The 16,335-nt window shown below is 43.6% G+C and overlaps 1 protein-coding gene across 1 annotated transcript in view; it reads right to left on the bottom strand.

Moving 5' to 3' along the window:
- The window catches only part of LOC133824337 (non-functional NADPH-dependent codeinone reductase 2-like), a 28,182-nt gene extending 27,245 nt beyond the window's left edge, over window positions 1-937 (bottom strand). Inside the window, exons 1-2 of the mRNA XM_062257219.1 lie at window positions 461-937; window positions 117-360 (exon numbers count right to left, since the gene is read on the bottom strand). Of these exons, the coding sequence (XP_062113203.1) occupies window positions 117-360; window positions 461-786 (570 nt within the window). The 5' untranslated portion in view covers window positions 787-937. The remainder of the gene's footprint in view (window positions 1-116; window positions 361-460) is intronic.
- Window positions 938-16,335: the final 15,398 nt, after the last annotated feature.

Raw genomic sequence — 16,335 nt, 5'->3', positions numbered from 1 at the left:
AACTTAATTATTTTCCCAACAAATATTATATATATATATATATTGTATATTAAACTAATGCTAATCTCTAACAACATGAGAAAGAATATTAGGGGAAAGAAAGAAAAAAAACAAACTTGATTAACAGCCGGTGGAATTTTAGCAGTAGAAAGCAGTAGTTCAAGCTTCTTGCAAGAGAAATTGCTGACCCCTATGGCTTTGGCAAGGCCAAGATTATGACACTCCTCCATATCTTCCCATACCAATTTTATATCCATGGGAACAATCTCATTTTTCTTCACTGGGAACTCATGCACACCCATCTTCACACTCACTGGCCAATGTATTAAATACAGATCAACATATTCCAGTCCCAAAGTTCTGCATATGCATGAACAAATTGATTAATAATCCTCAAGTTCGACTGTAATTTAATCTTAGTATATAAAGCTATCTTGGTTGTGTATATATGTGATAGTACTTGAGTGATTTGTTCAAGGCAGGAAGAACACATTGAGGATGAGCATCGGTACACCAAAGCTTGGTGGTGATGAAGAGGTCGTCCCTGGATTTGATAATGCCAAGGCTTAGGGCTTCCTCTATGGCCTCTCCAAGAGACTGTTCCGACTGGTAAAGAGCAGCTGAGTCGAAGTGTCGGTAACCAACCCTCATAGCCTCAACGATGGCTTCCCTCATACAGTCGGCGGTGGAGGTGCCGAAAGGGTACTCAGCGGTACCGAAGCCCACCATTGGTATCAGCTTCTGAGTTGAGCTGAGCTTCGACTCCGGAACATTAATGGCTGCCATTAGTAGTTGTCCTAATTACTCTCTTTGATTTATGATCGATCTATGGTACTCTCTAACTTGATGAGAATATAAATCATAGGCAAAAACCAAATAATTTTGTGGCCAAAACTAACTGGTTTCTTCCTTTAGCCTAGAAAGGCGTGCACTTATATGTGCGTCTGACTTCAAGATAAGCAGTGGGACAGAAATTCAGAATTGTGTGATTCAAAATTAATGTAAGGAATGGGTCACAATTATTTGCACTTCTTCTTAAATTATTACTATAAAGTCAAAATGATTATTATTTTGAATAAATCTCATTTTCATATTATACTCTTTCGCAACTATAAATTATAGGAAAATTTCAGCTATATCATATTTCACACATATGACAAATTTAACAGGCATTCCAAATATATATACTATTTTGTAAAATTTTGATAATAATGCCCATTTTATTAAATTTGCCAAAGCTTAGGTTGTTATCACCCATGTCTTCCAGTCGAATGGTAGTTAGAAAACAGAGGTGTTGGTGATGAGTTCCAAACGAACTATGCAGATAGTGTTACTGTAATCGTAATCCCTAGAAGGGAGAGCTCCTACAGAGCTTTTTTGTTCTTTTATTGGATCAAGTTGTTACTTAAAGAGTTGACAATCTAAGCACAGTGATGTTGCTAACCGAGTTTTGTATGCTAGATCTAAGCACACTAAATTAGATTTGGAGGTTATTAGGAATGTTCCAGCTCAAGGTTTCCTATTCTCAAAGGCAAACTCAAAGTTAACAAATAAGTAGTTTTTTAGAATAGGATTTCTAGTAGCTAGTGTGGCCAGCTGTGTTAGTTGTAGCAGCTGTTTCGACTAGTTACAAGTTTTTTTGGTTGTTAATTAGTTCCAGCTTTATACATGATATCGTTCTATTTATTGCTCCTCTGTACATTGTTCATTATTATTCAATACACAAAATTCTTTCTCGATCTCAATTTCTCCTTGATCTATTTCATTTTTACAAGCTGAACTAATCAGTGGGTGCCACATAGTAAATGGAGTAACTAGCATTCGGATTGCTCAGATTCAAGGCTTTTGGTTGATAGAAAAAATTGCCCAAACTAGAGATAAAGCACTTATTTTCTTCTTTTTGTTGACTATTTTCTCTTCATCAAATAATTATTATTTTACTCTCATTAAAATTTTTACCCTCTATTTTGTCTTACTAAAAAAATTTACTGGCTTATTGTAAGTTTTATATAGCCGATGGCAGTGGCGAATAAAGAGAATTTTGAAATAAAAAAATCTGTGTACTTTTAATGAAATTTTACATATGTTTAAAAAATATGTCTTTTAAAAAATAAGATATAATAAATATTTAGTGCTCATAATAATATAAATTCAAATATTATAAAATATTATTATAATAATATTTAATACAAATTAGATATTTAATAATTATATTAATATAAATTCAAATATTATAAAATATTATTATTATAATAATATTTAATGCATAATTTTAATATTTATTAAAAAAATTTGTCATTTATATTTAAAAAGAAAATATGTTATTTTTTTTATTACTTAATCTAATTTATATTTTTGACACCGTTTTTCGTCAACTTAAACAGTAAAGCAATTAAGTAAATGGAAAATGGAGCGAATGAATTCAAAGAGGAAGATAAGAAGGTTTTTACGTAGTTCAGCAGTTAATGCTGCCTAGTCCACGAGTCTATATTATTAAGACTTGGAGTTTTCTCGAAATTCTTCAGAGATGAACTACCCAGAGCTTTCTCTCCAAAAGTCAGAAATCAGATAATCAGTCCCTTACAAGTGGTGATTCCTTCTCTATTTATAGGGAAGGTTACAGAGTTCATTCCCACATATTTCGGGAAGATATTCTGTAGATCAATTGAAATAATGATATTAAATGCAATATCTCATATATACATGGAAACATCCCATGAAAATCGGGAACGGATAACAGATTAAATGGTATCCCTTAAATATTGGGATTACACAACAATAAATATGTTCACACGTAATGGGCTATCCCAAGTAACTCATCAGGTCTTCGAGACAAGTAATCGGCATTGTGACTGTCAAGACTTACGGAACTGTTACGAACTTGTCACCCAACTTCAGGCCATGCTCGGGATAGGTAGGTATTGTCGAAGTTGTCACACCCGAGCTTGCACTTCCCAAGCTTCGACTGTCTTATCTGAAGACAATCGGTAAAAGATATATCCCAGTGTTGTGCCATTTCGAACTTGAAAATATCCCGAGGTTACACATCTTCGAGGTCAAATCGACGAGATTGAGGAGAGGAAAAGGAAAAGACTTAGGGTCGCCATCTACCCAGATCCAAACCCCGAGCCTAGACCAATCCCCATCGATCCCACTCTTAGAGTAACAATCGCCTTCAAGTTGGGGGACCTTCAATTTTCACTTATGAGAGAACCATAAAACCCCCCTTCTACCTCCCAGTCAACCTCCACTCCCACCTCGAAGGGAGAATTCTTCAAGGCCGAGCACTACTGGAGCTCGGTTTCTTCACTGGGGCAAATCTCTGAGATTTTGTCTCTCCACGGGATCAGACTATCAGGCTTGCTGAGGTGTCGAGCCCCGACCTCCCACGAGCGAAGTTGTCGTGCTCCGGGAGATGGGAACCCCGACAACAAGTTGAAGTACGCGGCCTGGAGCCAGGAGCACATGCAGGCAGGGGATTTATTGCCCTTAAAGTCCTTTTTCAAGGACTTTTTAGACTTTGTCGGGCTCGCCTCTTTCCAGCTCAACACCAATTCATACAGGGTTTTGTCGGCCCTGAGGTCGCTCTTCCACGAGCTAAAGTGGGAAGGACCTTCACCAAAGGAGATTATGTATCTCTTTTGCTTGAAAAGCAATCCCTCCCGAGCTCGGGGAGGAGACGGCTTCTACTACCTTTTGAGCTATCCCAAGGAGAAGAAATTTTTTGAGGATTTACCCAACCATTCCCCCGATTTCAAAAGGCTTTCTTTTAGACAGATGGCATGGCTCCTTCCAGATACTATTCGTTCAGGCGAATTCGTAAGTATACAAAATCTCTTCTTTTTGTGCTCGAATTTTTTGCTTAGGCTCGAATCACTTATGATATGTTTATTTCTTCAGCCAATTATCATCGGCCTTCTCCCTCCGATAAGATGAAAGAGCACAAGGAGACCTTGCTCCAATTACCTTACGGTAGGCGCTCCCTTTTCTATCTTATTCATGAAGATATGCTTCGAGCTTGCGGCCTTCTGGAAAAGGATCAATCTACAAATGACTGGTCCAACAAGAATTATACCAAGTGGGATTTTATGCCTCTCCCAACTAGCAGCCTCCCTCCGAGGCGCAGTTCTAAGCCACAACCCCTAGCTCGACATCCCAAGAGTCTGCAATCAGGGAACGAGGCCAATGACGAGGCCTTGAGCTCGAGCGACAGAGGTATAGTCATCCTTAGCTCGGACTTATGGTCTCCCTCACTACTTAAGCATAAGCTAGAAAGATTAGTCTTGTGTGAAGATGATAGGGACCGCTTTTATGTATGTTCCTGGGTAGATGAGAGAGTACATAGGTTCGATAGTTGGCTAGGGATATATGACACTACGTATAGTTTGAACGAGGTATGGAACGGAATAGTCGTTCAATATGGGACAGATGATTATAGAGACCTTTCGAGGTTGACTTCCACATATAGGGAAGGTACTCCCCCCATCTCCTCTGAAGATGGGGGAATTACGTGGTTGCCGAGCACGAGCTCGGGGGAGAGTTCCAATTAGGTTTATCTTTACTTGTCCTTTTATTCCTTGCCTGTCTACATCATGCTAACTTTTTGTCTTGGAATTCCTTATAATGTGGTGTAATTGTGCAGGTGCCACGGACTTTGATCTTGACACCGTGCTCGCCAGTGGCGAGGGGGCTCAAAGGAGTAAGCGCTCGAGAGGCTTGCGAAAGTCAAACCGACCCGCCAAGGTCCTTAAGAGGACTGAGAAGACTCCTCCTCCACCAGCTCCCACTGTTACGAGCCCAGCTGTGGATCTGACTCCTCAGGTCGAAGCGTCCACTATGGTCGTTCCTCCCTTGCCTCCTCCGATCATGGTTCACTCAACGCTCGGCCCACCTCCGAAAAATTCCTCGGCCTCCAAAACACGCCTGTTGTCGATTTCTATTCACGTCGATGAGTATGTAGTCGACAATGCTGTCGGGCCCCATGGGGCTACACTTGGTTCGGACATTCTGTCCCGGGTGGGCCAGAGTTTTAGCGGCTTTGACGCTCCTCAGTGACAGTTTTTTAACAATGCTCGGGACTGCAACACACTTTACGATAAGAGTGTCGAGCTCACTGCTACGGTAACTTCTCTCATCTTATTATTAGTTGTACTTGTGCTTAGTGTATGTTCTAACTTGATTTCTTTGTGTGTCAGGCTCTTGCTGTCTCTGCTCAACTTAATTATAAGTTGAACAATGAGGTCCATTCGAGCATGTCCTATGCCCAAGAGTCGAAGGATCTCCAACTTAAGGTTACTGACGAGCTCAAGGCCGCAAAGGCAAAGATGGAGGCTGAAGCTGAACAGATGAAGGCCAAGACAGCCGAGCTCGAGAAGGTGAATACCCGGCTCGCGGAGCTTGAGAGGATCAATGCCAAGCTTGAGGAGGAGAAAGCGGCCACTTTCAAGATAATGGAGGGCGAAAAGGCTCGTCTTCTCGCAGAGTTCAAGGAGAAGAAGGATCGGGCGGTTGACCTGGCCATGTATAGGATCTGGGCTAGTAATGCAGATCTTGATACCAGCTTCCTAGGCTCTTTCGAGGAAGAACTCGTGGCCAAATGGCAGGCCCGGCTTGACGCGGAGGAAGCTGCTTGGGAGGAGGCAGAGAGGGCCAAGGAGGATGCTGATAAGGCTAAGGAGGATGCTCCTCCCTCCTAAATCTCGACCCAGGGCTGCATCCCTCTGAACCTTTTGTAATAGTTTTTATTTTTGTAAGATATTGAAGACTCCTTATGTCTGTTTATTCATACAAACATGTGGTGGATTTTAATCTCGAGCTTCGATGCATTCATGCATAGTTTACTCGACGTATCCGTGTCCGATCTCGTTATTTGTCAAGGTCGAAACTTACTTTTACCATGCACTCGAAAGTACTTATATGGCGTGTAACGTAGGTGGTTTAGTTATATCTTACTTTTTTAGTTACTTTTCCTCGTCCTTGGGTAGCTCCTCAAGGTTATGAGGTCGAAACTATCTTTTTGCAAGATATTCCAACCTCGATCTCGACTCAACTTGAAGTAGGTTTATTTATGTTCCAACTTACTGTCGAATAGTTTTAGCTGGTTTGTTCCAAACCTATTCAGGTCGTGTTTTTGGTTCGTAGTCCATACACTTTTAGTTTTGATCTAGTTATGTCTTAGATCGCACATTTGGTCATATCCAAATTACTTTGCCTCGCGCATTTGGTTATATCCAAATTATTTTATTTTTAATAATTTGGTTATGTCCAAACTATCTTAGCTCGCGCATCTGGTTATATCCAAACACTTTTATTTTTAATAATTTGGTTATGTCCAAACTATCTTAGCTCGCGTATTTGGTTATATCCAAACACTTTTATGCTTTTCGTATATGCTATTTTATTTTTTCAAGCTGACAATATATATACCACTAATGCCCCCTTAATATCCTATGAGTGTGACCATAGGTTATTAAATCAAGAGAGTTTGCAAAAAATACAACATATTGAAATGAAAACGAAGTTTATTCGGAATTGAACAATTTATTAACAGAAACATAGCAAAGATAAACAAGCATGGTTACAAGTGTCATTGTTCCTACACTATTGATAGTAAGGTCGCAGATGTTCGCCATTCCATGCTCGTGGTACCAAATCCCCATTCAATCTTGCTAATTTGTAGACACCAGGTCGGATAACTGATTCGATCTGATAAGGTCCTTCCCAATTAGGCCCGAGCACGTCAGCAGCTGGGTCCCGTGTAGCCAAGAACACATGCCTCAGCACCAAATCGCCCACACCGAATTTTCTATGTCAAACCCTCTTATTGAAATACCAGGTAGCTCGTTGTTGGTATGCAGCATTTTTTAGTTGAGCCTCGTCCCTTCTTTCTTCAATCAGGTCCAGACTTACTTCGAGCTGGGATTGGTTCGAGGCTTGGTCATAAGCGTGGGTTCGAATGGTGGGTATTTCGACCTCGATTGGCAGCATAGCCTCGCATCCATATGCCAGAGAAAAAGGGGTGTGTCCTGTTGAAGTACGGGTTGTGGTTCGATATGCCCACTAAACTTGGGGCAACTTTTCGGGGCATTTCCCCTTAGCTTCTTCCAACTTTTTCTTCATAGAACTCTTTAGGGTTTTATTTACAGCCTCGACTTGGCCATTCGCTTAGGGATGGGCCACAGAGGAGAAGCTTTTCATCATCCCATTTTTCTCGTAAAAGCTGGTAAGAAAGTCACTATCGAATTGGGTACCGTTATCGGACACTATCTTCCGTAGCATCCCATATCGGCAGATGATGTTCTTTACCACGAAGTCCAAGACTTTCTTCGAGGTAATTGTCGCCAGAGGTTCGGCCTCGATCCACTTCGTAAAGTAATCTACTGCGACTACTGCGTACTTGACTCCACCTTTGCCAGTTGGCAACAAGCCTATGAGGTCGATTCCCCAGACCGCAAATGGCCATGGAGAGGTCATCATAGTTAGCTCGGAAGGTGGAGCTCAAGGGATTGTGGCGAACCATTGACATTTATCGCACTTTTTGACATAATCAAATGAGTCTGCTTTGATGGTGGGCCAGAAGTACCCTTGGCGTATAATCTTCTTAGATAGGCTATCCCCCCAGTGTGGACCCCACAGAACCCCTCATGAATCTCTTCTATGATCTTCTTAGCCTCGGGTGGAGTCACACACCAGAGTAATGGCACAGAGTATCCTCGTCGATATAGCTTACCTTCTACAATAGTGTACCTGGGAATCTGATACATCAGTTTCTGAGCCTTGGATCGTTCTGCTGGGAGAATGTCGGTTTCGAGGTACTCAACTATCGGGGTCATCTAGGTTGGCTCGGAGTTAATCATGCAAAAATCCTCCTGTTCAGGCTTGCTTATATTGGGTGTCGATAGGTGTTCGATTGGCACCACATTCAGTTCATCGACCTCGGTGGATGATGCGAGCCTGGCTAGGGCATCTGCATTCGAATTTTGCTCTGGGGGTACTTGTTCTATCGTGTAAAACTCAAAATATTCGAGTGCTGATTTTGCTTTTTCCAAATATGCAACCATCCTTGTCCCCCGATCCTGGTATTCCCCTAAGATTTGGTTGACCACCAACTGAGAGTCACTATAGCAATATATCACCTTAGCTTTGAGTTCCTTGGCTATTCGAAGTCCTGCCAATAGAGCTTTGTATTCAGCCTCGTTATTTGACGCTTCGAAGTCAAATCTTAAAGCGGAGTGAAATTGACTCCCATTTGGGGTGATCAGTATTATTCCTGCTCCCGATCCATTCTTGTTGGAAGACCCATCGACATAAAGTTTCCACAGCTCGTGAGTCGGGGTTATAACTTCATCATTAGTCATTCCAGTGCATTCCACTATGAAGTCTGCCAGGGCCTATCCTCTTATGGTTGTCCTCGGATGGATAGTGATCTCGAATTGTCCGAGTTCAATGACCCATTTTAGTAATCGGCCCAAGGCTTCTGGCTTGGATAAGACTTGTCGTAGTGGTTGATCGGTCAGCACATGGATGTGGTGCGCCTGGAAGTAAGGTCGGAGATTTCAAGACAAGTGAATTAGGATGAGAGCCAATTTCTCCATTTAGGGGTATCTCGATTCTGCCCCCAGTAACCTTTTGCTGACATAATACACTGGCTTCTGTATCTTCTGGTCTTCCTGGATGAGCACGGCGCTGATGGAGTGCTTGGTTGTAGCAAGATATAGATACAAAATTTCTCTTGTGATAGGTTTCGACAAGATAGGAGGCTCTGCGAGGTGCTTCTTAAGCTCCTGAAATGCCAGCTCGCATTCCTCTGTCCCTTTGAACTTTTTGCCCCCTCGCAAAAGATTAAAAAAATGGAAGACAATGATCTGTAGACTTCGAGATGAATGTACTTAATGCCGCCATCCGTCCAGTTAAACTCTGGACATCTTTATGCTTTCGAGGTGAGGCATGTTAATTAACGCCTTGATCTTGTCAAGATTAGCCTCTATTGCCCGTGCGTTCACAATGAAACCCAAGAATTTTTCCGACAATACTCCAAAAGAGCATTTCTGGGGGTTGAGCTTCATGTTGTACTTCCGTAGCACGGCGAAGCATTCTTCGAGGTCGTCTACATGGTTATTGTTATGTTTATATTTGACCAACATATCATGAACATAAACTTCCATGTTATTTCCTATCTATTCAGAAAACATCACTTTTACAAGTCGTTGGTATGTGGCTCCAGCATTCTTGAGCCCGAACGGCATGACATTGTAGCAAGACAGCCCTTTGTCTATTACAAAACTCGTATGCTCTTGATCCAGAGCATGCATGGCAATCTGGTTATATCCAGAATAGGCGTTCATGAATGACATGAGTCCATGCCCGGCCGTGGCATCCACGATCTGGTCGATCTGAGGTAGGGGAAAACAGTCCTTTGGACATGCTTTATTGAGGTCAGAGTAATCGATACAATCTGAGTAGAAGGCATCTCGTATGAATCGATTTGCCTTTAACCAGTCGACCTCTTCCTTTAGGGCCTTCTTCCTATCGTCGTCCAAGAGTCTTCGCTTTTGCTGCTTCGGGGGGAAGCTCTTGTCAATATTTAGAGCGTGGCTTACCACATTCGGATTTATCCCTACCATCTCCGAATGTGACCATGCGAAAACATCCTGGTTCTTTTTCAAAAAGCAAATTAATTGCAATTTTGTTTCTTCCTGATGGTTTTTCCCTACCTTCATTGTCCTCGGGGGGTCTACTTCCTCGAGCTTGACTGTAATGCCCTGGTTACCCCAGAACAGTTACGGTGAACGGTGAACCGGAAATTTGACCCGCTACCCGAGTCCTTTGGTTAAAAACGTGATCTAAGTGTTAATATCAGGTTAAGGTGAAAAAAAAACCAGCAAAAAGGAAAGGGTACATTTCATTAAGTAAAAAAACTGCTCATGAGCCTTTCAAAATGTTTACAAGTAGTTCGTAATACAAAAGAGTCGCTACAGTTCCAAATTTACAATCCCCGCCGACCTAAGCGGCAAAAATAGGGTAAACCCCTAGTCCCTCTGAGAACTCCTTGACCGTGGCGGTCAAGCGGCCTTGTATGTACACAACATCGCTCAAGCTCTCCACTCAGGGCTGGTTAAGCTTTTCCATTCCTTTACCTGCACCACATAGCACCCATGAGCCAAGGCCTAGCAAGAAAACACAATAAGACATGATATAATATCAACAACGATCATAGTAACCCTTCAGGACTCTCAGTCCAAACAAATAGATGACATTAGCCAAAAGCCACGATAATGAGCATCGCTCCCTCTAGCCATGTGACGATAGGGTCACCAGGGCTTAATGGTTAAGTGATTCTTTTATATGTTCGACCAGGACAGGTGCATGGTGATTAGTCACCAACATAACCTTCCTCACGACTCTAGAGTCGAAGCTATGGACAACGTCCCTTAGCCACGTGACTAACGGTCACTGGGGTCGTATACCTTGGCTATAGACATCTGGTCATAGACCAGGCAAGCGCTTATAAGTTCTTCGACCTTAGGGTCGGTCCCACGTTAATGCCATAGAGCCATTCAATGCGTGATCATCGACTTTAGAGTCGGTCCCTGACTAGTCAGTGTCATAAACAGGTAATCAGCGTTCATTAGCATTTAATATGCAATCCACGTCCACATGTATCAACCAACATGCTTCAATATCAAACCATGCATGTCATATACCTATACAGGGTGCAACTGTACTCATACACTGTTTTCTTACCTCAGGTTCGAGAGAGAAGTACGATAAAGACGACTCCTGAGAACGATCGATCTTTTAGTTCCTTAGCGGTTACCTAATCACAACCAATTATAACCTCCATTAATGAGAATCCATAATAATAGGGTCTTAACCTAAGCACCACACTCGGGACCTCGAAACATGCCCACACGGTGAGTAGATTCGATCCCGGGCCTTAAGGATTGAAACCCCAAGTCAAAAACCCTTAAAAACACTCAAAACGGGGTTTGGAAGGAGCAGGGTAGCGCTACAACGCTCAACCCCTAGCGCCACAGCGCTATACACAGAACCTCCCAAGCACCAGAAAGTCTCCTGAGGAGCGCTATAGCGCCCTAGGGTGGGCGCTGTAGCGCTACCTCCAGGCCCAAACTCCCCTGAACCGACCTTCTTCAACTCCTTCGATTCTAACTCGATTTCCAAGCTTCCAAATCCTATTCTTGATGCCAAATCAACCCAAAAACCATCCCAACACACCCCAAACATCACAAGCATGGGAACCCTAGCCAAAACTCCCAACAAAACCATGAATTCACCCTAGTAATCTCAGCTGCAAAACAAAACCAAAACAGGGCAAACTAGAGAAAACCATGGTTAGAAACTTACCCAAGGCTCGGCTTATGATGGACCTCAATGGTGGAACACACTCCCAAACTCCCAAGGCTTGCTTCCTAAGCTTGAATCCTCAAAATTGGTTCAGAAACCACAAAGAAAAATGAAGAAAAGAAGGTACGGGAGAACTCTTTGCACACTCTGTTTTTCCACTACTTTCTTCAGCCATCAAGAGTTATATCTATCCTAGGGGTGAAATGTCCATTTTACCCCTAGGTCAATTAATAGTTTCTAAAGGCTCCCAAGGGCATATTTGGTACTTTCCTCCTAACTCGTTAATCATAATTAATGCTCTCCAATTCCCGCTATTCTCAATAATCATAAACACCAATAATTCACATCCCGTTACCATTTATCTCCCGGTAACGCTCTAATCATCAAAATCACCCCGAGACTCAACCCAAGTCCCGACACTTAATCCCGTTATGACTAAACCGCTACTTTAATAATCTACGATCGTCTCAAGTCGAATATCTCGAACAAACCCACATCATAATGTGGTCTCAACACATATCATCGACATGCATACAATTAACATTATATTATAATATGATTCTCATAAACATGCACAAACACATTTAATGGCGTAATTAAACAATTATGGCCCTCCCGGCCTACTAATCCAGCCATTAACCATAATAGGGAATCCGGGGCATTACATTGACCTCTTTGAACTCTTCTAATGGCTTGAGGTCAGCTCTTTTCTCTATTCTCAGATCAATTTCTTTGTCTATCTCGAAGACTGTCCTATCCTTATTCTAAATTATGACAAGTGTTTGTGCACTTGTCTGTTTCTTTCCTCTAACGAAAATGCTATAGCATTCCCTACCTGCGAGCTTATCTCCTTTCAGTGTCCCGATGCCACTAGAAGTCGAGAACTTGATGGCCAAATGCCTCACAGACGAAACTGCCCCCAGCACTACTAGGGCGGGTCTCCCGAGCAGTACGTTGTAGGCTGATGGTAGATCCACTACTACGAATTCCATCATCTTGGTTGTCGAGACCGGAAAGTCTGCCAAGGTTACAGGGAGTTCGATGGATTCCATTTAGGCAATCCCTTCTCCTGAAAAGTTGTACAATGTCATTGCGCAGGCCTTTAGGTCACGAAGCGTGAGTCCCATCTTTTCTAAGGTGGCCTTATAAAGGATATTCACTGAGCTCCTGTTATCTACCAGGACTCGGTGAACCCTCTTGTTTGCGAGCTGAAGGGTGATGACCAGTGGGTCATTGTGAGGAAACTACACATGAGACGCATTGTCCTCAGCAAAAGTTATAGGTTGAGATTCAACCCTCTGCTGTTTTGGAGCTCTGGGTTATGGTTCGTAAGGGGACCCGTCACCAGTTTTTAGCTCATTTACGTATTGTTTTTGGGCGTTCCTACCCGATCCTGTGATATATGTTCCCCCCGAGATGGTTATGACATCTTCTCCATCAATCGGAGGGGGTCGTTCGTCCTCCCTTGCTCGGGAGTTGCTGTTCTGGGCAGGAAGTGTTGTTGCTGCCCTTTGGCTGGTAGAAGCCTGATTGGGGTTTTGGTTCCTTACATATTGCCTGAAATACCCTCTCGAGATCAAGCCTTCGACTTCGTCCTTTAGTTGCCTACATTCATCGGTTGTATGTCTGATATCTCTATGGAATCTGCAGTATTTGTTGGAGTCTTTCTTCGGTTTCTGGTTCCTCGTGGGGTCCGGACGCCTGAAAGGGACCTGGTTTTCATTAGCTAGGTAGATATTCTCCTGAGACTCATTGAGCTCGATATACACCTTGTACACGGAGAAATATCTTTCCCCTTTCTTCTTCTTTCCCCCTTCCACCTCGGGATTATTCCCTTCATTCTTCTTTCTTTTGGAAAGGTTTTCCATGGGGGGTTTTGAGGTCGTAGGATCCGTTGAGGTCGAAGCAGAGTTTGCGTTTGTTTTTGTAGTTATGGGCTGAGAGGTCATATTCAATGCTAACCTCACCTCTTCTACATTAACAAACCTCTAAGCTCGTCAATTGAACTTGGTTAAGGACCTTACGGGTTGCCTCTGCATGTCCTCCCAGAGAAGACTTCCAGGCATTACTCTGGCTCGGACAGCCATTAAATGGTCGTTGTTGTCTACGTCACGAGCTCGGGCGACTTCCAAATTAAACCTTGTAAGGTAACTTTTCAATGTTTCATTCGGCTGTTGTCGGACATTGGTAAGGGCAGACGCCTCGAGCCTTATTCCGACCATGGCTTTGAATTGCTTCTTGAAATCTCTAGACAATTGATCCCAAGAAGCAATCGAATGCCTCTTATATTTTTCAAACAAGTTTTTTGCTGGTCCTGTGAGCGAGGCTGGAAACATCAGGCATCTGAGCTCGTATCCCACATTACTTGCTCTCATAATTGTATTAAATGTACTTAAATGACTGTATGGATCGGAATTCCCATCAAATGGTGGGACATGAGGAATTCGGAATCCCTGAGGAAACAGGGTGCTGGAAATATGAGAAGCGAAGGGCTCGAGTTCGAGTTCCTCGTCGAACTCTTCGTCCCGATCCTGACCTCGTTCATTTTGTAAGAGCCTGAATGCTCTTTCCAGTTGTTCAATCCTTTCTTGGACTGGATCCACGGGGGGTCTGACTTGAAACTAGTTATCGTTGATCACAACCCCAGTTTCACGCCTCCATATAGGATTCTTGCGTCCATTGAGGTGATCCCTCAGATCTGGATTCGAGGGGTTATCATTACCCCGATTATGGTTTAGGTGTTCTCGTAAATCTGGGCGATCCCTTCGATTCCCAGTATTTCTACGTCCCTGGTCATACATACTGACCGATCTAGTGTCTCCCGAGCCTTCACTGACATGGCTCACCGTGCGGTTGTTTCGAAATGGGTTCTTTGCTGGTTGCCTCGTCTCAATAGAATGAGACCGAGACATTTGGCGTCCCGTGGGTTGGGTACCTCTATGCTACCTGGCAGTCTCCCCATTCTCATGTCTTTGCCCAGCTTGCCTTTCTTTATCATCCCGAGTCGGTTGTGTGTTTCTTCGACCTGGTGAGGGATACCTTATCAGCGATGGTGGGTGCATTATGGGTGATGGTGGCTGCCATCCATTACGAGGCATAGAAGGTCCCGGATTTGCTTCAACCGGTTCAGGAATGCTCTGTGCATTATAAGGATTTTGGGTCTGAGCCTCCGTAGGGGTTCGGTTATTCCCTATCTCGACCGATACCTCCGCAATTGAGTTGGCAGGAGCTCCAGCCCGGGTACTTCTCTAGGGCTCGATGGAGCAGGCTGTTCTGCTGGTGGCGGAGGTTGCTCCATTCTCCGGGTGGCAGCATTTTTGCGCAGTCGCCCGTGAGGCCTGCGTGGTGGAACATGAACGTCTCGTGGAGGTGGAGCTTGGGCCTCTGGTGGAGGTAGGGCCTGAGCCGCCTAGGCCTCGGCAGCCAGTCTAGCCAGCTCCTCATTACGTTTCTTGGCTTCTGCCAACTGCTTTCGTAGTTGGTGATTTTCAAGCTCCACTATTGGGACATATTGTTCTAGATTATAATACATGTCCTCGTCGTCCCTGGGGGCCGGTGGTCCCGGAGAGTCGGATGACCCACTCCTCTCATCAGGGTCTGAATTCACCATGGGATGTTTGCCAGGGCGTCGGGGGTAGTCAGCTTCATCTAAAATTTCCTCATCTGGAACGTTGGGATCATTCGCTGCCATTGTTGATTCAGGGAGGCTTTTTAACTAGACTCACACACGTACTACTTAACTCTCTCAATGAAAGCATCAATCTGTTGACGCCGTTTTTTGTCAACTTAAACAATAGAGCAATTAAGCAAATGGAAAATGGAGTGAATGAATTCAAAGAGGAAGATAAGAAGGTGTTATCCAAAAAACCGGCATGGATGACGTGGCAGACATTTTTAACACGTGGCTCACACCTAGTAGAACTTCTATTCGACCATCGACCAGTGCGATTCCCCTAACATAACATTTGGGTTTTACATACGACCAGTCTGGTCGTATACTCCGTGTATTTTGAGATGATCTTGTGAAATTGTAATCATATCCGAGATTATCTCCCATGATCCGATTATTTAGGAAAGAATATCTGTAACTAATTCATGTAATCCTCCTTGAGCTTATAAATAGAGAGAAATAGCTCAAGGAAGGGACTTCTTTTTTTTTTGGCTGATTTGAGTTTTTTCTTTACAAGAGGATTATAGCTATTATCTTTCGAGTGTATTGTTCATCCCTCTAAGGCTTGTGAAACTCAGAGAACCCTAGTTCTTTGATCACTCCTTTGAGAATTAATATCAATAATAGCTTAAGTGGACGTAGGTCATTACCAATTCATGGGGCCGAACCACTATAATTTGTTGTGTCGTTTACTGTTCTTTCCATTAGATCTATTTCAACACTTCCCATCACATCAAGTATTTGACTCCTTGTCAGTTGACCAAACGAGGGTCAACATTCTGGTGCTATCATTGAGAGCTTGAGAAGAGGTTGTTGAAGCACTAATGGCAAAAACAACAAAGAAGACTGGGCAGGCGGCTGGCGCTGCACCATCTCAACCTCCTCCTCCGAACATGGCTGAAAATGAGCCACACTTGGAATTTGATGAGGAGGAACTGGACTCTGAAACACTGAGAAATACACTGGGAGTATTGCAAGATGAATTGCCCAATCTGAGGGCCAGTCAAGAAAGTGCTACGGAGACCATGGCGCGACAGCAGCAAGAAATAGAGCGTCAGCGCCAAGAGCTGAGTGAGAGACAGGCGGAGATGGACCGTCGGCAGAGGGAGGCCATGGCAGCCCTCGAAGCAGCCTTGCAATTGGCTAGGAATCAGGCTGCACCTGCCTTGGAGCCTGATCAACCCTCAAATGGGCCACCTCAAAGGGGTCCCAATCCTAGCCCTCCAATCCAGCCAACGAGCCCTCAAAGGTCGGAACAGCCACCAATGCCTCAAGATGATGTCCCACCTAGGGACCCTGAG

Source organism: Humulus lupulus, chromosome 3, assembly GCF_963169125.1.
Source record: "Humulus lupulus chromosome 3, drHumLupu1.1, whole genome shotgun sequence".
Lineage (NCBI taxonomy): Eukaryota > Viridiplantae > Streptophyta > Magnoliopsida > Rosales > Cannabaceae > Humulus > Humulus lupulus.
This window is presented reverse-complemented; position numbering and strand designations above follow the sequence as displayed.